Raw genomic sequence first — 24,725 nt, 5'->3', positions numbered from 1 at the left:
AATTGTATTACTTCTCACATTCCATTGGCTAGAATTTTGTCATATGAGTACATGTAACTCAAAAGGATTATGGAAAATGTACATCTTCATTTGGGCAGCCAGGGACCTAATGAAAAATCAAATGTTACATGACCATAGAAGAAGGGCAGGGTTGCTATTAGGAAACAGTTTCTGACACATTACCTTGGACTCTCTGGCCAGCTGGAGCTATGCAATCCTTACTATTTTCCACTGTAAAGTCTCTTTTGTTATGAATACTCTGGATCTGAGATTACATTTACACAAGATGAGAATAATAGATCACTTCACTGGGGTTGTCCTCCCTTGCCCAAGAGGGCAGGCCACATTCATAAGCTGCCTTTGGAAGGTAATACCGTGTTGGATCAAAGGTGATTAAGTCAAACAGGGGCTTTCTTTGTACAGAGTCACCAGGTGAGCTTAGTCCCCAGGAAATAGAATGAAAATTTGGAAGCTGGGAGATAACAGAGAATCAACAAGAATTAACATTAGAAGAAGCCAAGATATGGTGGTTAAGAAAATGGCCTCTAGGGTTTATTTGTGCAGGTTGGAATTCTGGTTCCACCAGCTTTGAGAATGTGAGAGAACTTATAACAACACGTTAACCCTCAGTTTCTTTCTTTGTGAAACTGGGATAAAAATAGTAACTCACCCATAAGCTTGTTATAAGGATTAGATTAAGTAATGTAACACAGTGCTTAACATATCATAAGCCCTCAATAAACATTCACTATTATTAACATGGAAGCCTTAAAACTCTTAAAGGTTTGTTTAATCTAGCAAAGAAACTTCCTTTAAGATTAACTCTTTTTCAAGCTGGGAATCTATAAACTAAGGAGACCTGGGAACCAATGCCTACTTCACCATTCTTCAGACACACAGATGGGAAACCCATGGATTGCCAAGGTCCAAACAAACCCATCCCATGAGATTTCTTCTGAAGCAGTAAGCCCTGGCTAATTTCCTTGTTCCATTTTCTGAGTACCTTTTATACAGTGAGAAAGAAATCCAAACTCTTCTCAGTCAGTCCTAGAGAAATAAAATAATAATAATAACAATTAATAAAAATAATAAACCACAAAGACTGTAAAGTACCTCTGCGTAAAAGCTATCATGGGGTAGATTAAGCCTCTTGGAAAACATGCAGAATAGTGGCAATATCATGACGAATAAGCCAAGGCTGCAATGTGCTTGTGCTGATAATAAGTAGCATGGAACAATTGCCTCTCCTACAGAACCCCGGGATTTATGTCTAGTCTGTCTGCGTTGGGAACTAGAGAATTAATGCATGAAACCCATCCATCAACACATGTAGAAAAAGGAATCACAGCACAGGAATGAAATTAGCATGAGATTAGTTAGCTACAGGACATAAATAGAGGTACTGACATTTTTCTGCATCTTCTATATCAAATATCTTTGGAGAGCTCACCCAGCTTGGACGGTAGTTGATGGCCCCTGAGATTTATTTCAACATTTTCTACCCAAGGAAGGTTGTTTGCAAAGTCCTTCAAGTATCATTAGGTTGAATCAGGAAACACAGATAATTCTTCAAGAGAATGCGATCATAGGAAGACACTGCTTATACAGAATATTCACGATGTCATTGCAGCCTCCAGAACAACACATCACCGTATTTATTAATCCATTGCTACAGAGATTACAGCAATCTGACATGGAGTCCTAATGAATTTTTGGCACATTTGGAAATTGTGACTGTCGTTGCCCAGGGAGCCTCTTAAATCAAACCCCCTTTTACTACAGTTGTCTTTTCATGGCGTATATCACATTGAGAAATAGATTACACAATCTGTAGCTATAACCACCCTGCATTAGTTCATCGCATACTATGAATGAGTGTTGTGTGTATGAATCATAGGGGAGCTGGGCTATAATGACAGATAATTTAAACATGAAATTGGTGATTCCTGGGACCTGATAGGAATAGAGGTAGAGAAATAAAGGCAGAAGTCAAAGCAAATGGATGGAAGAATCCAGGTATTTGTGACTAGATTAAAACAAACATTAGTGAAGTATAGTGCTTAGAAAGAGTTCTATTTCACCATTCAAAGAGGTGATTTTTTTATACTATGCTTTATCCCTCCAGTTGCTTCTTCTTCCCTTTTATAATCAGATCCCTTTTACTTTGCAGATGGACATTAGGGGGAAAAGGTAATTTAGTTTCATGATGTCTTACTCTTTAAGACAAGCTGCATCAAAAGTGAAAGAGGATCATATACTTAATTTGCCCAATATATAGACACACAATGTGAAGTCAGATAGTATAGCATCTAGCTAACCTGTTAGGAACTTGCCTTTAGAGCTGGGCTAAGTCATTTAACTTATCAGTATCTCAGCTTCCTCACCATCCAAATGAGATAATAATAACCAATCTTTCAAACTCATTAACAATCAAATGAGACCTTATATACTATTCTAACAAGGACATTTGGGAGGCAAGAGGCAGAGATACCCACAAGGATACCTTGAGGAAAAGGGTATTTATTTTCAGGGCAGACAGGAATTGGAAATGACAAGGAGCATAACTTGAGACAGCCAAAGCTCATTTGCCATTTAAAGGCTACATGTTCTCATTCTCTCTGCAAGTCAGCTCCATTCCTCTCTTTCTAACTGACATTCTAGTGAGGTCCTCCCAGCAATGGGCCACAGTGGCAATTCTGGACTTGAATCTGTCTCATGCCCTTTCAGTTTAGCAAGTATAGAAAGCCACCCAACCTCCTGACTGTTTTTCAAATATGTCCAGCTCAGTCCCACGTGAGGGCCTTTGTACTTGCACTTTCTTCTTCATGAAATGCTCTTCTGCCAACTTCTTGCCTGGCTTCTGCACTTCATTTAAATCTCTGTTCAAATCTCACCCTTTAAAAAAGGCCTTCCCTGACCACTCCAAGTAATATTATACTCTCTGGTACTCTTTTCTCCATATCTACTTTTATTTTCTTAACAGCGACTATCACTATCTGATGTGTGTGTGTGTGTGTGTGTGTGTGTGTGTGTGTGTGTGTGTGGTTTGTTTTTCTTTCTGTCCACTAGAAATTAGGTCAGTGATGTTGGAAACTTTGTCTTCTCTACGGCAATACCCCCCTTACTTAGAATAGTGCCCCACACAGTCAATGTTGGTTGAATGTATATTTTATGACTAAGTGAAAGAATTAACGCCTGACTTCTCCAGATCTATAATTTCAATTTTTTTTCAGTTACAGTTGACATACAATATTATATTAGTTTTATGTGTACAATATAGTGATTCAACATTTATATAACTTACAAAGTGATCACTCTGATAAATCTAGTACCCATCTGACACCATTCATAGTTACTACAATATTATTGACTATATTCCTTATGCTGTACTTTACATCCCCATGACTATTCTGTAACTATCAATTTGTACATCTTAATCTCTTCCCCCTTTTCACCCAAACCCTCAACTTCCCTCCCATTTGGGAACACTGAAGATGTTCTCTGTATCTATGAGTTTGTTCCTGTTTTGTTTATTCTGTTCTTTAGAGTCCACATATAAGTGAAATCAGATGGCAATTGTCTTTCTCTGTCTGACTTACTCCACTCAGCATAATACCATGTAGATCCATCCATGTTATTGCAGATAGCAAGATTTCATTTTTTTTATGGCTGAGTAATATTTCACCATATATATGTACCACCTCTTCTTCAGCCATTCATCCATTGATGGATACTCAGGTTGCCTTCATATCTTGGCTATTGTAAATAATTCTGCACTGAACATATGGATGCACATGTCCCTTTGAAGTAGTGTTTAGGGTTTCTTCAGATAAATACCCAGAAGTGGGATTACTGGGTCCTTCTTTGTCTCTTGTTATGGCTTTAGTTTTAAAGTCTGTTTTGTTGGGTTTAAGTCATGCTACCAGCTTTTTTTTTTTTTTTAATTTCCATTTTCATGAAATATCTTTTTCCATCCCTTTAGTTTCAGTCTGTGTATGTATTTTGATCTAAAGTGAGTCTCCTGTAGGCAGCATATGTAACAGTCTTGTTTTCTTATACATCTCTATGGAGCAGGATTTGCTTTAGCAGGGCTCCGGTGCTTGCCCAGTCTGCACTTTGGTTGTGTCCCCTGTGGAGCCAGCCTGGTGGTGCTCAGGTATGGTCCAAAATGGGCCACAAGGTATGCTGGTCCCAGGGTCTCCTGGGCAGGGCCCTGCCTCAGGCTACCTGGAATGTGCCACAAAGCAATCCATAGATGGCTGGTACCCACACTGGTCTTAGAAGTGCCTGGGAGGGACCAAGCATGGCTGCCACCAATGGGGCTGTTCAGTAAGAGATAGAGGGCATGTGGAAGCCAGATGCTGCTTGTTTGGGGTTTGTTAACCTTTGAGAGATTTTAGGAAAGTCTGTAGCATGAGCCAAGCCAGGCCACTTGTATGGAAAAGCCACTGGAAGTGGCTTGGGTGGGCCTGGAAGTTGAGTGGGATGGGGCCTCAGGCAATAACCGGGGTGGGACAGACGGTGTTAGCCAGGTTGATGGATTATCAGATATGGTGGCCACCTGCGTCTGCATACAATAGCTTCTGCCATCTTCTATCTGAGAGAAAACTGCCCCTCCAGCCCTTGCTCAGAAGCCAGACAATTCAGTTCCTCTCCGTGTGTCCCTGGTGCCTTTCAAGCTACTGCTCCAGCACTGGAACTCACAGTGTGTGAGTCCGTCAGTGAGTTAGTCCATGCTTGGGCCCTTTAAGAGGAACACCTGGGACTCCATCAGCCTTTGTCTCACTCAGACACAATCTCTACTGGTTTTCACAGATAGAAGTTATGGAAACTTCTGTTCCCAGCACTGGAACTCTGGGTGTGGAGCCTGGTATGGGGCTGGGACCCCTTGCTCCTCAGGGGGAATCTCTGTAGCTGAGATATCCCTCCCAATTTTTAACCACCATATGCAGGTGTGTGGCTAGCCCATTCCATGTCTCCACCCCTCCTACTAATTTTGATGTGCTGCTTCTGTATATTATTAGTGATAGAACTTCTGTTCAGCTAGACTCCAGGTGATTCTCAGTGATGATTGTTCTGTGGTTTAGTTGTAATTTTGATGTGATCATTAGAGGATGAAGCACAGACTTTATCTACTCTGACATTTGACCCTGTGATTCAAAATTTCTAACAGAAGAATTGAAAGGATCCCTTTCATATTTTTCAAGAGAAAACACTCCAATCAAATGCTCGCCAGCCTATGAGTTGCCAACCTTGTGTCAGCTGCCCACCCATTGGTCTACTCAGAGACAGGGTTGAGATGGGGTCACTTCACAGAGTTCAGAGTGTAGGCACTTACAGTGTCAGGCCAACCCATCCCCAGGTGGGGCTTGAGTGACCCAGCCCTGATTTCACCTTGACTTTTGTGAAATACCAGCTCAGCTCAAATAGACACAGGGAAGCCATGTACCTTTGGCTAGAAATGTCAAGGTCAGGAATTAGGTTGGCTCCTTTAGGTGCTAGCTTTCTGGCCTCAGTCATAATTTTCCTTAATTTAATTTTTTATCTGCTCTGCATTTCATACTGAACTTTTGTGTAATTAATAATAATTATAGTTAGTATTCTTGAAATTCCCTATGAGACTGCTACTATATGAGAATATTTAGGTAATTTAACTCCTGAAATCCTCACAATCATCCTCTGATCTAGGTACTATGATTGTCTTCATTTTTAAGATGAAGAAATGTGGAATAGAGAGAAAATAAGTTGCCTGAGATCACAAAGTGAGTAACAGAACCAAGATTTGAACCCAGGAAGTCTTGTTCTACCTCTCCAACTAACAAGACTGCTTCATGCGTTCATTCCCTTTAGGGCTTAGCAATGAATGCTTATTTTCTTAGAAATAACATTCTGAGAAGGTAAACACATGCAAATATGCTGTTAAAATGTCAAAATATTCTGGCTAAGCTATTCTTAACAAATATTTAAAATATATCAAATACACCTTTGGGTCCATGCAGCTTTACAGACTTAGGATCTAGTATTCTCTATGACCTCTGAATCTATTTTTATGTATATACACCAGAAAGTTAATTATTTTTTGCCCTGATTGGCAGAATTTTCAATTAAGTAATTTGCCGATTTTTATAATAAGCAAATACCAAGGCCCTAAAATACTGTGTTCTACTTAATGCTTTCTCTTTGGATTTTGGCAGTAGTCCCTAACAACACATTTTAAATAGTGTCAGAAACACTTTAAGTTAAGGTTTATACTAAGGGCAACAAACAGTTTTGTTTGGTTTTTTGAACTATGTTTACAGTAAAAATATAAACACATAGACGCTTGAGAAAGAAAAACTTCACTAACACCCATTACTTAGCATCTTCCATATGCCTGGCACCATGTTAAATACTGGGAAGTGTACAATGATGTATACAACAACATTCCAAATTCATGTTGCGGGCTTTTTTCCTGAACCGAACCACAAGAACAAATATTCAAAGTCAGTATGTGACTGCTCAAATTGTTTGTAATATTATGCAGTGTAGACAGAAACCAGTAGTTCCATCCCTTGTACCTATATAGCTTTCCACCACTAACTGGTATGTATTCATGGGGATTTTCTCTTTAAAAAGGCATAGGTGTTCCCATTACATTACATTGAAGCAGGTGAGAATTTATTTATCCTTGTATTTTATAGTAAGGGCTGTATAGGAATACGATTTTTATAAATACCCATCTGTGGACTGGTTTCTTTTCTAACTTTAAGTAGTATGTTAGTTCGATTCTTGTTTTGCACATGTGCTTTTTGGAAAAGGCCATCATTTGCTCTGTAGAGTCTTGATTTCCATTATTTTGGTGAAGTTGTTCAAGGTCGTCATGGCCTATATTCATCAATCATGTGTGCCTCATGGATTTCCTTTGTCAGTTTTACATATCAGTATGATTAATGGTTTAGGGTTCATATTCAGGAATCTGATTGGATAACTGTCGTTTCATTTGTTGGAACTTATAATTCACAAAACATTGATGAAGTTTTTCAAGAAAAGAGGGCAATGCAAATCAGTTTTACTTATTATGAACAACAAAGCTTGGTTATTTGTTAATGTAAATAGGCTCTGTATTCCAGTGTACTTCCTGGGGGGCAGCTAAGAGATTAGGGAGGGGCATTAACTCTTTGAAGTGACTATACTGTAGCATTAATTGGTAGGTCTGTAATGTGATAGAGTGACTAGCATACTGTGTTGAAGTCTTCATCTCTGGGAAAATAAGGGTTCACGAGTGTTTTAATAAAACCTTACTACTGCTGTTTCTAACAGGGAGTTGTAATTAGTTACTTAATCTAAAAATATATATTTATTAATTATAAAATTACTTATTTACTTAGCTAAAGAGATATACTTTTTAAAAAGAATGATAGATGTTTATTATTCAAAATAAAACAAAGAACATCAACAAAGTTTTCAAAAATCCCCTGAAATCTTACTGTCCGAAGAGGACTCTTGGTTTTAGAAGAGATCTTAGAGAGAGAGATATAAGGGAATACAGAGTATGGAAAGAGATTCTATGTTTTCTAGAAATGTAGTAAATGATAAGAGATGCATTTTAAGTTAGTAAAGGTGTTTTTTTTTTTGTTTTTTTTTTTTAAGTAAATTATTTTGATACAGCTGGCTTATCATTTTGAGGGAAAACAGCTTGTTCTCCACCACACTCTTTAAACTTATGTAAATTTCAAACATATCAAAGATTTTTTTTTAAAGTAAAATTATAAAATTATTATGAAAAATGTTAATATTTCAAATGGTTTTAGAAAGCCTTTAAAATGTGTTGGAAATTAAAAAAAAAAACAAAAACCTATATTTGACTGAATAAATAAAATAGGAAAAAATTCAGTACATCAAGAAATAAACAAACCATTCTAAAAATCATAATTTAAAAAAAGAGAGAAAATGGCAACACATGATAAAAAGAGTTAATTTTGTAATATCCTAAAAGTGCTTACTTTTAGTAATCAACAAAAATAAAATAGAAATTACAATAGAGAAATATACAAAGACAAACACTTCTTCACAACGGTAAAAATCAATCAACATGTACTGTCTTCGTGTTCAAAGTTATCAATAAGCATATATACTTTACTAGTATTTAAAGAATACATAGTACATACTTTATTAGTATTCTAGGAAATTGCAATACAATCAACAAATGGAAAGGAATTTATTGTCAATAAACTTGTGAAAATTAGTTGTCATTTTTACAGCTCATATGGTATTTAGCCTACTTGTGGTCTCTTTACCTGGAAAAGGGATGAGATAAGACCAGCAATATCATATATGATTCTACATGAAGTCCAAGAATGTCTTGGAATTTTCTAGATTTTATATATAAGTGACAATACTCTATTTATATTATAAGATGTATTTGTAATTTTAATACAGAAATAAATAATCATTATTGTTCAAAATATGTTTGAATACACTCTCATGATTGATATTTATGCCTCAACCACTATGAAACTCAGACTATTATTAAAAAGAACCTTTCTGTCTTTCTTTACACTGAATTCAGGCTCTTGCAGATCTTTCATAATTTCTGCCTTGAGATCAGGTGGTGCTGTTGCATTAAAGTTGCATGTTTCCGTCAAAAAATCCCAAAGCAAGTCTCCATTTTCATTGCCATCAATAAAACAGTCAGATATGTCCATGGTGGACAGAAGGTCGTAACACTCATACTTAATCCCCAACTTGTCCAGCATCTGAGTTAGATCGGTCGATGTGACGTACTGGCAGAGGTCATCCCGGGGTAAGCGGGATCCGTACTTTTTCCATAGCTTGTCCCAGCCACTGGTTCCTGTGCAATAGAACAAAATTCATGCTTTCATTTATTCTTTTATTTACCGACTCTGCCAGGCAGTACATTAGCTACTTGGGATAGAGCAGTCAATAAAAAAAATTCTTAATTTTGTGTACCTCAACTCAAGGAGTCAGGGGTGGAGGTGGGGAGAAAGCTAAATAAATAAATAAATTGTATATCAGATGGTGCTAAGTGCTAATGAAAAACAAATCAGAGCAAGGACTATGGGAGGTCAACGAGTTGTATGGTTGCTATTTTATAGAGGGTGGTCACAGAGAGTCTTTCTTATAATGTGACATTTGACCAGAGACATGCCAATCAACCATGTAGATATATCAGAGAGAAGATTACCCCAGGATGAGAGATGAGCAACTGCAAAGGCCTGAGGCAGGAACATGCTTGACATGTTTAAGAACTAGCCAGGAAGCCAGTGAGATTGGAATTGAGTGAATAAGGGGGGAGAATGGAAGGAGATGGGAAGCCATTGTAGTGCTGTCTGATAGAACTTTTTGGACTGACGAACCTGTTCTCTGTTTGCACTGCCCAATACGATAGTTACTAGCCACTAGTGGCTATGCAGCATTTGGATTGTGGCGAGTGTGACTGAGGAAATGCATTTAAAAGTATATTTCTTCGTAATTCATTTCAATTTCAATTTCCGTAGCCAAATATGGCTTCCATATTGGATAACACAACGTTAGACTGACTTAACCTGATTTGCCTTTTAATTAGGTCACTCTGCCCACAAAGATGAGAATAGACTATAGGAGCATAAGGAGAGAAGCAGGGAGACCAGTGAGAAGGCTACTGCAATAACGTGGGTGACAGATGATAGTAAGTTGGACCAGCGAGCTTGGAGATGATGAGAAGTGGTTGGATTTTTTATATGTTAAACCCCTAGATCGAGTGCCATTTGCCAACAATTAGGATATTGGGTGTGAGTAAAAGAAGAGTCAGTGATGAGCCCAGTGATTTTGGCCCAAGAACCTGAAAAGAGAAAATCGCAGTTACTGGAAATAGGGAGAATGAGGGAAGAGCAGTTTTAAATGTATCATCAGGTGTGACTTGGGAAATGTAAATTTGAGAGACCTGTTGGATATTCAGGTGGTGATAGGAGGAAGGCAGTTGTTTATTTTAGTCTTAGGTTCAGAGTAGAGCATCAAAGAGTGAAAACTAAAATTGAAGAAAGAGCAGAATAAATACAATAATGATTTAGTCAAAGTAAAGATGGGATAGCTTCTCATGTCTATCCACTTACTAAATGTTGCCTTGGACTGACTGCCAATAACTAGACTGATTCCTACCAATTTTGTCACCAACTTTAGATGTTTTAGCAATGTCGGTTGCATTTAATTGAAAATGCAGCCCAATGAAGAGGTTAAGAAATGCAGCAGCTGAGGGAGAGAGATATATTAATAGGTTGGAGTGTTCTTCCGACACTTCATAAATGAGATGAGGCTTATTATTTAAGTCTCTCAGAACCTCAGTTTTCTCATCTATAAGATGGGCATAACCATACTTACCTCAAATGCAACTGCAGGTATTAAATGAGGTATTTTAAGAGAATCATTGTACAATGCTGAGTGCATGGCTGATGTGTAGTCAGTACTGACAAAATAAATGAAGGTTACGTGGAATTAGTTTGATAATACATTTCTATTAGTTGTAATCTCTACACTACGCAAAAGCAAACGTGCTGTTCAGAAATCTATAATTACAATAAATCGAAACAAATGACTATTGATTTATGGACCTTCTAATTTCTGCAAGGATTAACTGTATTAAGAAAGTAAGGCACTTAGAACCATGACTGGCACATAGTAAACGTTGTTGAAGTGTTAGGTAATTAAGTTGGACTTGGCCAAAGTAATATAAGAGAGAATCTACATTTTCTATGCACTTCCATGATTAAAGGTGAAGACGTCAAAGGCTTGAACTTTTTTGGTTCCAAAATCTCCTTTAGCATCTAATGAAAGTAACTGACTCTCCTGAAAAGTACACAAACGATACATACCCACAAGTTGTGCATGTAATTACAGGATGCTCAAAGAAGCCTGGTTTTCCTTCATGGAGTAGGCCCCTGATTTAACTCAACAAAAGAAACTATCCAAGACAGGAAATGGTAAATAATAAATAGCCTAGATAATTGATGTTCCACTTATATTTCAGAAGAGGGAGCGATAACTGCAGGATATGCTCTAGGAATTGGAATAAAGCAGAAAAAAATAAAACCTCAGTTCAATGGGGAAAAAAAATGAGGGTCATGGGTATATATTAAAAGATGTTTCATTCCAAATACAGTGATTATCTTCCTGAATAAGAATTTGCCTACAAACAAGATGTTACAAGAAAACAAATTTCAGTGTTTGAGGCGAGGCTCTGTTATCATTATTTTTTTTTTAACCTGGCAGAGAAAAAAGAACAAAACAATAATTGCAGAAAATTTGCTGGTGTCAGTGTTCTGTGACTCGGTGCCATTTCTGAGCTGAGCAATTATACACTTTCTGACTGATGTATTATCATAATGGCTCTCGGTGGGTACAACATATGGTGTTATATTTGTTATGAACATTATACAAACCAGTTTCTTTCTTCCCTACTGTATTAAAAATAACACACCACGATATGACTCCTTCTTTAGTCAGGTAAGGAGAGGAAGGACAGAAAACTTTCGTTATCTCCTTGCTAATCTCCCTTAAATAAATAGATTGCAATTTAATTAGCAACTCATTCAACTAATACCTGTCTACTACATTTGAAGAAAAACCTGTCACTGCCATCACTTTAGGGTGGGATACACCTCTTTTGTTCTCATTTCTCTTCTTTTTATCCCCAAATCAAATCTTTTATCTTCATAACCAGGAACTTCTGCTTATTGTAATTAAGTGAATATTTACTGAGCTGGGCTAGTTCTGTAATGGATACCCAGAAGCAGAGGAAAACCTCTCTTTCCTCAAGCAACATGCATTATTCTAATAGGCTGACCAGCAAATGCTGTCATTTAATTCTGATTGCAATTTCTCTTTCTTTTCCAAATTAGCTTCACTTGCCTACCCTTCATTGCTTTTGTCCACCTATTTCAGTGTGCACTGTGTGTGTGTGTGTGTGTGTGTGTGTGTGAGAGAGAGAGAGAGAGAGAGAGAGAGAGAGAGAGAGAGAGAGAGAGAGAATATGTGTATCTTCTTTACTGAGTCTTTTATTTTTTAAACCTATCTTCAAGTCACCGGAACTTTCTATATTCTTTGATTCCATCTCTATCAAGTAGTAAGTTTTAGCTAAAACATGGTATACACACACACACACACACACACACACACACACACACACACACACACACATATGATGGACATTCAAAACTAGTTGTAGTTTGGATATCATAAAGGAGAAATAGTAAGCAATTAAATAATAAGCAATTATTCAGTTCAGCTCAAACACACTTACTGCATGTCTTCTAGGTGTCAAAGGCTTTGCAAAGATGTGAGACTAGAGATAAGAGGCAGAGGCCCCTGCTCTCAAGGAACTCTCTGTAAGCTCCCCATCTGCCTCTGCTAGGAAACTTAGCATACTGCTGGAAGTGTTTACATATCTGAGTCCTCCATCAAATTAGCAGCCCTTCAAAGGCAAGGAAAAGTAATCTTTGCAACCTTCACAGCCTAGCAGTGACTGAATATAGGAGCTCAATAAAAGCTGAATGAACCAAATTTACACAACTACTATCCTATGCAAACAACATGGGACCAAGTATAGACTGTTTTGAATATGGCTGAACACACATGGCGCCGTATCCAAGCTAGGTGCTCTGCATGATTAAATCTAGAAACTGACCCCATATTTTATTATCTTACAATCTAATAAATTGCAAAAATGAGTGTCCATATGGTGCTCAAATAACTGAGGAATTCAGTCTATTCAGAGAAATAACTCGTCAATTTAATAACAGGTCAGTCTCTAAGACGGACAGGCAAGAGCCTTACCTGTGTGGCGTATTTAAGATGACTCTAGAGAACAAGATGTTAATCCGAACATACTTTTATCTGCCTAGATGAAATATTGGCTAGATGAGCGTCTTAGAAATTTAATTTAATGAGGAATTTTAGGCTTATCTGAATCTGTCTACAAAGAGCACTGTTTTCTGCATTGCAGTGTGGCTATGAATGACAGTATTGCCCTGAAACAGAGGAAATATACAAACAGGTTTCTTGACTTCTAGGTAATTATGAAGCAGATTCCATTTAGAAAGGGACTGCAAGAAACCTGACAAAAACAGCCTAATGTGAACAATTTTGTTGTAAGTGCTCCAAGTTTTCGAGAAGGCCATTTAGGGCACTGGTTTTTATACAGGGGTGAGGAGGGAAGGTGATCAGGCACCTCAGATGGCCTGGAGAGTTTTCCAGACTTGTTTACTATCCACAGACTGGGTTAGCAGACAGGGATTTGAAGTGAAAATGACTAATAAAAATGTGGACCAATCCTATACATGTTGATTGACAATAATGTAAGACAAATCTGACTGGAAATTTGTTGTGATTAAATTTGTTTCCACTGTTGGAAACTCACCATGAACTTTTTGTTTTTCTTCTAAAAGTTGACCCATATATTTATATTGGCTTCAATACAACAAAGCGATTAGTTCTGTTTTTCAAAAAACAGTCACTTCCATACATTGAAGGGGCAATAGAATTTATCTCTGAGAAATACATCATAGTTAAAACAGGTTCATAGGTGCACAGGGTTATCTAGGTGAAAGAGGTAGAGAAAGGGAGTTTGCCTTATGTAATAAATTAGAGGGCTGAAAGGAGGAAGTGAGGAGTTTGTGTCTTGGGAAAAGCCCTGAGCTAAGAGGATATGAGTAAGGTCTGAAAGAAGTTAAGAGTAGGTGCAAGGGAAGTGGGCCCCGACTGAGCAAGAGGAAAGCTTGAAGAAGAATGGCTGTGGGACTTGGACGCTCACTTCTGTTTTTGCTCTTCTCCTTCCCCATAGGTGTCAACATCTCCCCAACTCAAAGAATAGTGCTTTGGTGAATGAAGGAAGTGGGGCTATGTCCATATTGGGGGCAAAGCAGGATAGGATAACAAAAGGTAGCTGTAGCACACGTAAGGTTTGGTAATAAATCAAAAGTTGAACTGGGAGCAGAAATTTGGGGCAAACAGTGGCTGGCAAACACAAGGAACATATAAGCATGACCCAGGAATCCTCGGGAATCATGAGGCAAGTGACAGACTATTCAATTTACTTAGCATAAGAGCTCCAGTCATTTACTCTGAATTTTTAAGGGACATATAAACCTATAGACTGGGGAATATGGAGACATTAGATTACATTAGGCTGGTGACAAGATCAACATATTTGACAATTTTATTTTCCTTTTTGGGTAGAATATTTTCTTTAACTGTAAAGGAAATTATATTCAACAGGGGTTTATTTTTTTATTTTTTACTTATATTTAATTAATTTCTTAACAATTCTTGTGACAAAAAGAGGCAATAAATCTATGAATTGAGCCTTAGGAGAGAAGTGAAAAGTCCAAAATAAAATGCCTAAATCTATTTCCTCCTTCTGCTAAGTGGTTCTGTAAGAATAAATGTATACAATATTTCTTCTAAAGCTGTATAAAATCTTCTAAGAAAGAAGTGTATATAGTAAAGGAAGGAGGTAATGAGAGTCCCTTTAATAATTTGAGAACTGTTATTTGCTGGATTCTCATTCCTGGCGACAGTATCTGTTAACAGTTTTCCTCTTTGGGATACCTGTCTCCCATGCTGTGTGCAGTAATGAAGAATTGTGAACTGCATACTGAAAAAGTTAGAAAAATACTTCTACCATCAAACCACACAGATTGAATAATATTTGATTCAAAATACTTTTTCTTTTTTTAAAAAAAGCTGATTTTTGAGACTATACTCCTTTTCTTTGATTTTTTTCCCCCAAAGTATATATGTACTACGACAATGTACTCATATACTTAGTATATATGCATCACATATATGCATAGATGCAATATAATGTAGGTATGAATATCCATAAACAGCCCATGAATAAACTCAGACTCATAGACCAAGTTCACACAGCTAGGAAGTACCTTGACACTCTTGTTCCATATACCATCATACATTTCACTGAGTTTTGGTTTTCACATTTCTTGATGCCAATAAATGGTGGACTGCATTAACTTATTCATGATACAGCCAGCAGAATACTGTATTCATTAGGGCACTCAGTCAATTCTCAGTTGCTTGTAGACTACTCATGCCACTTTCTAAACCTTAGTCTGGCTTTTTCTTATTGGTAGACATTTATTCATAGAAAGCCACCTTCTGACACACAAATACTTCTGAAAATATTTAAGAATAAACCAAGTATAAATAAGAGTGGATCTGCTATTGATATTAAATATGTTCTAAAATCAAACATATTACTTCTGGATGAATTACTGTTTCTGTCTGCAACATATTTTCTGTATTATTGATACAGATTATCAAGAATAAACTGCCTTCAATGTTGATAAATAAGTTTACTTTTGCATTCCTAAAAGCAGTACAAAGTGCTTTATCCAGTGTCCTAATTTAGAGAGAGGTTAGTAGGAGGCATCCAGTTTACATAAGCCCTTCTAAATGGGAAGACAGAACTCTCCCACACAAATGAATATTTTTAACTAACCAGAGATAAAAACAGTATATCAAAATATTCCCTTGGGGAAGAGGTTGTGTACAGGAGCTCTCATTTGCCAAACACCCACATGAGTTCAAATCCAAGGATTACAGGCAACAGCCATGTTTGCCATCCTTAAAGTCATTCTTCATATTTAATAAAAAATTAATTTTGTGACATATAGTTTTTAACTATGGGGTTTGGTATAAGCTTAGGTAGATAGGTACGGCTATATATCTAGAATCACCCTACCTAGCACTGTGTGGCCATTCCATAAAGATTGCTGAATTAAAGAAGCAAGCCATTAATGAATTCAGCAATGTCAGTATTTCATTTGTTAACATGATTACTTATGTTCCCTGTGTGGTACTTATTATACCCCTGAAAACAACATAATAGGATCAAATGCCTTCTTTGAAAAGTAAAACAGGGGTGGCCGATTAGCTCAGTTGGTTAGAGTGTGGTGCTGGTAGCACCAAGGTTGTTGCTTTGATTCCCGCATGGGCCACCATGAGCTGTGCCCTCTTTAAAGAAAAAAAAAAAAAGAGTCTCTTAGAAAAGTAAAACAACACAAAACTATTTTTAATAGTTATTTGAGAAAACCTATAATGAATAATATTGATAATCGCTTTAGAAGTGCAAATTAGTCAAATATGATGTCCTTAAAAATATTTAAACCTTTATTTATTAATAAACATGATACAGGGGAAAGAGACATTCAAGGGACAAAAGGGAGGTAATTAGAAATATTTACTATTTTTAGTCTCATTAAAAATATTCCTAAACTATTAAAAAAAAATCCTAAAAGTTGCATTTGCTCTATCTTATATAAAAAAGAATGTATACACAAAAACAACAAATTTTCCCAGGAGGAAGAAGTAGACAGACATTTAATTCCACTTGACCCCCTAAATTGAGGGCTGTTGTGAAGGACTTCCGTAAATACAGCCTTCAAACACATGCATATATGCACTATTGTTGTTTTAAAATTCAGGCCAAATGAAAATAACTTACCTGACACAAGAATAATAAGAATCTTAGCATTGGCAGCTAAGAGACTATGGAAGAATTTCAGCGTAGCTGGGATGTCTTTCACATAGTACAGCATCTGGAAATAAAGGAAAGGAGAAATGAGTCACTTTCATATGTCAACGTGTTTGTTGCTTGGACTAGACACTCATCAGAAAGTTTGATTTTCAAGTTGAGTAGATTTTACTCAACAAACCACTTAAGAAATTTAAACGTTAAAGATGTTATATGGAGAGTTAGAATAATAATGTGAGAAAATATTTGAGGGAAGTGGAACTATATTATTTGCTCAACTCGACCAAATAGTTTTAAATTTACTCTTTCTGGCTTTAATATAATAACACTGACATTCGTAACTGGGGATACTTAGTCTCCACTCCACATGGAGGCAATGACTATATTACTATACATTTTGTGAATTGTAGTTCTTCTGGGGGAAAACTGTGACAGCACTGTAAACACAGACCCCATTTCATGGAACGTTGCTTTAAAATTAAGCCCTTTGCACTAGCTTCACCATATGCTCACAGATGCTTTTTTTAATAGCAGAAAATGTGACAGACTCTGGTGTTGACTGATTCTCTAGGGAAGGACTGGATTAAGCAAGAAGTTAGATCCTTGGTCACAAGATTCTAAGAGTCAATCCACCCATTTTTAATAATTCATGACCATCTTTGTTGAAGTATAGGGAGAGGCCTTTCCACCCAACACAGGTAGAGGTTGGAATTATACATTGGCAGTGTAAAACTTTCCCTGAGGACTTCTATTCCTGGAATCTACCTCCACAGACACTTCTTATATCTCATGTTCATCTTTCTTGGACAAGAATTCAATACTCTATATAGATTCCCATGATAGAATTTATTGCATAAAGCACAAACAACTTAAGATATGCCTCTCTCACTTAAATGAAAAAATGAAATAAAATGGACCTGCACATGACCTATGCTGCTTCAGGGGACATATTTAGTATCATGTCATCCCACGCTGTTCACCATAGGGACCACACATAGATAGGTACTCAGGTACAGCTGATCCATAAGGCGGCTAAAAATGTATGACATGACCTAATGAAAGGAGAGGAGGTGGGCCACAGTAGGTGCTATGAAGTTTGATCTAATAGACACCGAGATTCTCTGTAGTTGACTATGAATATTAGGTTGAAAGAATGTCATCAGAGTGTTAGGATTATAAGGAACGATGAAGAGACAGAGACATAGCACAGAAAAATGCAGAGGAGACAGAGAGGAAGAGAGGAATAGACTAGTAATGCAGAGGAAGCAGAGTTACTGCAAGAAAGACCAAACGTGGAAGCTTTGAGAGAAATGGGAGAATGGATTGCTGAAGGTGCAAAATTTTATACCAGGAAAAGAATGGATCCAGAGCGTAAGTGAGGGTGATAAAAGAAGGCTTTTATAAGAAGATGAAAGAAAGAGATGGTACAATCGCAGCTATGTTTGTAAATTTGGAGGGTAAAGAAAGATGAGTTTCTATCTGATGGTTTCTCTTTTTCCTATACAGTGTGAAGGGAAGTCATCAGCTGGGAGAATTATGGAGGTATAAGGAGAGAGAGGGAGGTATGACGTATGAGGAGGTGGAAAAGGAAGTTTAATAGAGAAATATAATAGGTTTGCTGGGCAATGTTAACCACTCCCTTACAGGTAAAAGATTTTGTCAGCTAAGACAGCAGAGACGCAGGATTGCCTAAAAATTCCTATCTTGGAGTCATTTCTTCCTTTGATTTCTTTTAAGTTTATTCCTTTGGGGTGACTATACTTGTGGACTATAGAAAGTAAGACGCATCTTGTTAATTGTGGTATTTCTAAAATATACACATCTTCTAATGGATGCCTGTATACCCATATGCTACACATAAATATCAGTGGATATTTGTCCTCATACCATCTACTCAGTGTCACCCCCTTTCCAAGAAATACACTAGTGTATTTCTATGAAATACATTATCAGTGCTGGATGACAGAAATAAATTCCTACTGAATGTTTAACTAATATTAATAAAACTTTATTGACCTGAGGAATCATCTAACCTGCCCCTTTTGTCATGTTAGACAGGTCATCAACAGAAGGCAAAAGTAAGAGGATTCAGAAAACTGAGACATTTGGTCCATCCAGACCTTGAGAGCTACTGGAGAATGGTGCTAGGATACATTACACTCTACTGTCCTCAAATCTATCCATGGACTTTAAGTTCTACAAAAATTAATTAAGCAAACATTGAAAAAAATGATTAATAACCGTGGAAGTATTTTGAGTAGAGAAAACTGGCTTTTTGAATGTTACAGAGAATTCCTTAGTATTTTCAACATCTTTATCCTCAATTTGTATATGCTCACTTGTAAAATCAGAAATCAGGTTCTCACTTTCCTTTTTAAAGTTAGAATATTAGGCACTCTTCATATTTCTGGAAAAAAAAAATCTTTCTGAGATTATATAACAATAAATATTTCTTACCTGAATCATATGAATAAAGTCCCACTTCTGAAGTTCTTTTTTCTCCATCATTCTATTTTGATATTCAGATGATGTCTCTTTATGCCAAGCAAACTTTATGTTCTCGAGGTTTGATGACTTGGCTACAAACTCTAAAATACAGAGAAGAGGTATCATACCATCAATTTTAATTGCAAAGGTGGAACCCATTTCCATTTAGAATTTTAATGCAATCAATGTTACATACATAACAGATATAAAACTCATTTTCCTTTTTTGTGTAGTTCTGGAAGACCAGAGAGTTCATCCTGATTTTTTTCTAGTAGTAAATGAAATTAGAGATGAAAAATAAATAAAGAGTCAATAAGAAATAATTATGACAACCCTGACCAAACATAGGTTACATTGTGTCAGTATTAATGGGGAATTAACTGGTGGATTTTATCAATGGAAAAATTGATGTAGAACAAGTAACATGATTCTATAAGCCAGGAGTCAGCAAACCATGGGCCATGGGCCATATCTGGCCCACTACCTACTTTTAAATGGACTGCAAGCTAAAAGCTTATACTATTCTACTTGCTGACTTCATGCCTCTGTCTTTCATATCTCATATACTTTTAAGTGGTTGAACAAAACCAAAAGAAGAATACTGTTTCGTTATATGTGAAAATGATACAAAATTCAAATGTTCATAAATAAAATTTTATTGGAACATAGCCACACTCATTAGTTCATGTATTATTGTCTATAGCTGCCTTTGTGCTACAATGTCAGCATTGATTAGTTGTGACAGAGATTATGTGGCCTTTTAAGTCTAAAATATTTACTACTATTTGGCCATTTTTCAGAAAAAAGTTTGTGGATTCCTGTAATAACCCATTAAACCTAAGCTCTTTAAGGACAAAGATTTTAAATATTTCTGAATGAATTAACAGCTCTGTTTCTGATAATAAACATTAAAAATAACAGTTGATGATCAGTGAATAGATGCAGTCAGTAAAAAAAAAAAGTTTAATTATTAACAGCTCATATTCTGAGGTTTTTCGTTATGCCTGCCAAGAAAACAAATTGATTAGGTTCTTCTTCCAATAAGATTACAAAGAACATCCCACAGTAATTATGTTGTTAATGATTGAAGGGACAAATTTGGGGTGACAAGCCTTTTGGGATAGAATTGGACATACGGCACCATGGGTTACAGGTACCTTTGTACTTGGCAATTTGTTCAGCACTTGGTTCAACAACTTCATTGCTGATACGAACTCCTGGGTATTGAGCCTGCACTTTGGAGATAATTTGAAGATCAATTTCACCTAGAATACAAGCATAAGGAAGATCACATCAGTCCAGAAAGAAATGATTAAGGATAATCTGGCTCGACTCTCCAACTGACTGTGACCGTGACCTTGGGGTGGTACCTTACCAGTCTTTTGCCACACGTAAAGGCAGAAACTCTCAGATATCTTCTAGTAACGACCACATTTTTATCACAATGTCACAAAGAAACACCCTTGGCCTCCCCAGGACAACCTCCAACCATCTGAAAACATTTACTGAAGTAGCTATGTTAAGTTTCTATAACATGTATCATTGAGAAAAGTGAAGACTGGCTTTCTAATTGGTTGAAAAACAGTTGAGAAAGAAATATTAACGAATATCAAAGGGATCATGAGACCTGGCCTCAACACTATTCTGGGACCCACAGGTGAAGGCAAATCTTTGTTTTAGATGTCTTAGCTTTAAGGAAAGATCCACAGGGATTATCTGGAGATGTTTTGATAAATGGAGCACCTCAACCTGCAAATTTCAAATATAACTCAGGTTATGTGATACAAGATAATGTTGTGATGGTAACTCTGACAATGAGAGTAAATTTATAGTTTCAGCAGCTCTTTGACTTCTAACAACTATGACAAATCATGAAAAAAAAATGAACAGATAAACATGGTCATTCAAGAATTAGGTCTGGCTAAAGTGGCAGATTCCAAGATTGGAACTCAGTTTTTCCCTGATGTGTCTGGAGAAGAAAGCAAAAGGACTGGTATTGGAATGGAGCTTATTACCGATCCATCCATCTTATTCCTAGATAAGCCCACAACTGGCTTAGATCCAAGCTCAGCAAATGCTGTCCTTTTGCTCCTGAAGAGATGTCTAAACAGGGATGACCCCTCATCTTCTCCATTCATTAACCTCATTATTCCATTTTCAAGTTGTCCGATAGCCTCAGCTGATTGGCCTCCGGAAGACTAATGTTCCATGGGCCTGGGGTACTCTGCATCAGCTGGTCACCACTGTGAGCTCCATAATAATCCTGCAGATTTCTTCCTGGATGTCATTCATGGAGACTCCTCTGATGTGATATTAAACAGAGAGGATGAAGATGGTGAAGCCCAGGAGACGGAAGAGCCTTCAAAGGAGATAAGCCACTCATAGAAAAATTAGCGGAGTTTTATGTCAACTTTGTCTTCTTCAGAAAAATGAAAGTTGAGTTAGATCAACTCTCAGGAGTTCAGAAAAAGAAGAGTGTAGCCTTCAAGGAGAACACCTATGCTACCTCCTCCTGTCATCAACCCAAATGGATTTCCGAGAGTTCACACAAAAACGTACTGGGTAATTCTCCAGGCATCTATAGCTGAGGTAATCATAACAATCTTCCTGGGACTGGCTATAGGTGGCACTTTCTGTGATCTAAAAAGTGTCCCGGTGGGAGTCCAGAATAGAGCTGGGGTGCTCTTCTTCCTGACAAATAACTAATGTTTCAGCAGTATGACATCCCTGGAGCTCTTTGCAGTTGGGAAGAAGCTCTTTATACATGACGTGTCAATGGATACTACAGAGTGTCATCTTATTTCTTTGGAAAACTGTTATCTGATTTACTACCCATGAGGATATTAGCAAGTATTATATTTACTTGCATAACATACGTCTTGTTAGGATTGACCCCAGTGGTGGAGGTCTTCTTCATCATAATGTTTACGCTTATGATGGTGGCTTATTTGGCTAGTTCTATGGCACTGGCCATAGCAGCAGGTCAGAGTTGGTATCCACAGCAACCCTTCTCATGACCATCTCTTCTGTGTTTATTATGATATATTCATGGCTGTTGGTCAGTCTCAGAACCATTGTGCCTCGGCTGTCATGGCTTCAATACTTCAGCATTCCTCAATATGGCTATGTGGCTTTGCACCATAATGAATTTTTGGGACAGAACTTCTGCCCAGAACACAATATAACAGCAAACAATACCTGTAGCTTTGCAATATGTACTGTACTGGCCAAGAATTATTGATAAACCAGGGCATCGACCTCTCACCTCGGGACCTGTGGAAGAATCATGTAGCCTTGGCATGCGTGACTGTTATCTTCCTTACAATTGCCTACCTAAAATTGTTGTTTCTTAATTTTTTTTTAATTCCTTGCTATTTTACATAATTTACCTACACATTAAAAAAGGAGCACCTTGATTTAAATATTCAAAAAAAAAAATCTGTCTTACTAAGAAAGCCCTGCCACATTGTCTATGGTGCAGAACAGCTAGGTTGTAAGTAGGAATAATAATGTGATTTGAGGAGGGCTATGATTGCTATTCATTCATTCATTGATTCAATATCTTATTGCATTACATTAAATCTAAGATGTCATTGGTTATAGGATGCAATCAACCCTTCCTTTTGTATCACTAAGTCAAAAAAAAGCATTGTCCATTACAATTTTGAGATATCATTAACTAGAAGATGTATCCCAATTTCACAGGTGTTAATATAGGAAAAAAATACACCTTAGAATGAACTAGGCTAGGCCAGAAGCATACAAAATCTATGTCAGATGCAAAATATGTCAGGTACCAAATAGGGTACAAAAATGTCAGACATCTGCCTTCAAAAACACTACTGTCTAGTGGAAGAGATAGACAAGGAATGAACCCTGACTGGGTTGGGCTGAGGAAAGAAGACAGTGAGGGACAGGATAGGAAGAGAGGTCAGAGAGATGGAAAGCTTCATGGCGGGAGCTCACTCCTGAGCTCTGTGTTATAGGTAGGTAGAAGTTAACCCAGAAACTTCTGGGGAAGTGAAGAATTGCAGGTAGAGAGGACAGGAAGATGGAGGCATGAAGTCAGGATGCAGAATAGTGCATGTGGGACTACTGGCAATTCAGTTTTGGAATGTTGGGCAAGGCAGGGTCTCCAAGAAAGAGGTGACACCAGAGAGGTAAGTGGAGAACAGGTTATGGCAGAATAGGTATTTATGCATTAATTCAAGAACCAACTGCTAATTGATTGTTTACTATGTGTCAAACACTGCACTAGGCTCTAGCAAGTGATAAGAGACATAGATACCCTCCTTGATGAAAATTTAGCCTGCACGAGAGAGATGGTCGTAAGTTGGATGGACTTGAATCCCAAACCTGTCTTTTCCCCTTACTAGGTGTATATTATCTTTGGCAATTTGCTTTACCACTCCAAGGTATATTTCTCTCATCAGAAAAATAGCAATAATAGTACATAATTTATTGGTTGTGAGGGTATATAAAGCACAGTATAAGATAGAGTTGGCACCCAATAAATGTTAACTGTTCATTTTTATTGTTATTGAATCTCTCTCTTTAAAAATATCTCTTCTCCCTATCACTGATTCCTTCAACTTAAGTTTTACACTTTTATTCTCTTAGGTTATGATGTTGACACCTTCACTAAAATAGACCAATGTTCTGGCAAGACTAGCATATTAAAATGATGTTAGTCTTTAATGTTTTATTATAAATTACATTAAAGGAACTTTTTCAAGGTTAGATATGGCAGGCAACAAAAGCATAGGTCACTAAACTGGGAGATCTGGAATGAATGAGATGAGGAAGATAAATCAGGAACAAAATATACTAGTGTAGGAAAAGAGGGGAATCTAATGGTATAATGAGAGCCACAAGTACTGGTAATAAGAGATGGTGGGGTTTGGGGGAGAAGGATGGGAAGGAAGCTGAAATGGAGGATGAGGAGCCTACGTGACAATTTTCTCCAAAGCTGGCCCCACCGACATGAAACCTTTAATTTCTTCCTTAATAATTCTAGCTGCCATTTACTGGCTACCTACCATTTGTCAAACACTGTACTAGGCATTTTACTTGGAACATCTTATTTAATCCTGACCACCATACTATCACAAACTTCACAAGATTATATCCAACCAGAGAAGGTGATTTGAGTAACTTGACACTCAAGGGATGTTAATACATCCAAAATTTAAGACACATTTGTCTGACTCTAAAGTGTTTGCTCTAACTATTTCATACTAAGAAATAGTAGGATACCAAATACTAAAAGGACATAAGACTTTTTTTTCCTTCTCTATAGTAACTATTTTTGAAGGATAAGTAAAATAACTAAGGCAAAGGCTGATAGGGAAAGCTGTGGGCTAATGAGCACTAAAGAGATTACAGCTTGCCCAAAGAACTAGGGGCCAAAAGTTCTGTTCTTGCCTCTATCAGTTTAGCCATATATTTTAAGTTAAAAAATAAATAAATAAATAAATTATGAGGATGCCAAATCCAACATTTTGAAACTGAGATAGTTAAAATGCAATTATTTCCCCCCTGGGGCTTGATGAGCTCTTCTTCTAAGATGGAGCCCAACATTTTGGACCTGCCCAAATGGCAGAATGTACCTAGCATATCCCTAGGGTATGTTCCGAGCTGTTTTCTGTGTCTGTGAGGTTTTGTTTCTTTATTTGTTTGTCTTGTTCCTTTGCTGCTTTCTGCTGGCTAGTCA

The 24,725-nt window shown here is 37.1% G+C and overlaps 1 protein-coding gene and 1 pseudogene across 1 annotated transcript in view; one reads left to right on the top strand and one right to left on the bottom strand.

Annotated features, from left to right (window-relative positions):
* Positions 1-7,378: 7,378 nt before the first annotated feature.
* The window catches only part of HNMT (histamine N-methyltransferase), a 35,640-nt gene continuing 18,293 nt past the window's right edge, over positions 7,379-24,725 (bottom strand). The window contains exons 3-6 of the mRNA XM_074335751.2: positions 20,170-20,277; positions 18,983-19,113; positions 16,496-16,589; positions 7,379-8,830 (exon numbers count right to left, since the gene is read on the bottom strand). Coding sequence (XP_074191852.2) covers positions 8,475-8,830; positions 16,496-16,589; positions 18,983-19,113; positions 20,170-20,277 — 689 coding nt within the window. The 3' untranslated portion in view covers positions 7,379-8,474. The remainder of the gene's footprint in view (positions 8,831-16,495; positions 16,590-18,982; positions 19,114-20,169; positions 20,278-24,725) is intronic.
* LOC109458698 (broad substrate specificity ATP-binding cassette transporter ABCG2 pseudogene) lies at positions 21,035-23,040 on the top strand (annotated as a pseudogene).

The sequence above is a fragment of the Rhinolophus sinicus genome, chromosome 17 (assembly GCF_057876585.1).
Source record: "Rhinolophus sinicus isolate RSI-liver-muscle chromosome 17, RSI-T2T, whole genome shotgun sequence".
In the NCBI taxonomy this organism is placed as follows: domain Eukaryota; kingdom Metazoa; phylum Chordata; class Mammalia; order Chiroptera; family Rhinolophidae; genus Rhinolophus; species Rhinolophus sinicus.
This window is presented reverse-complemented; position numbering and strand designations above follow the sequence as displayed.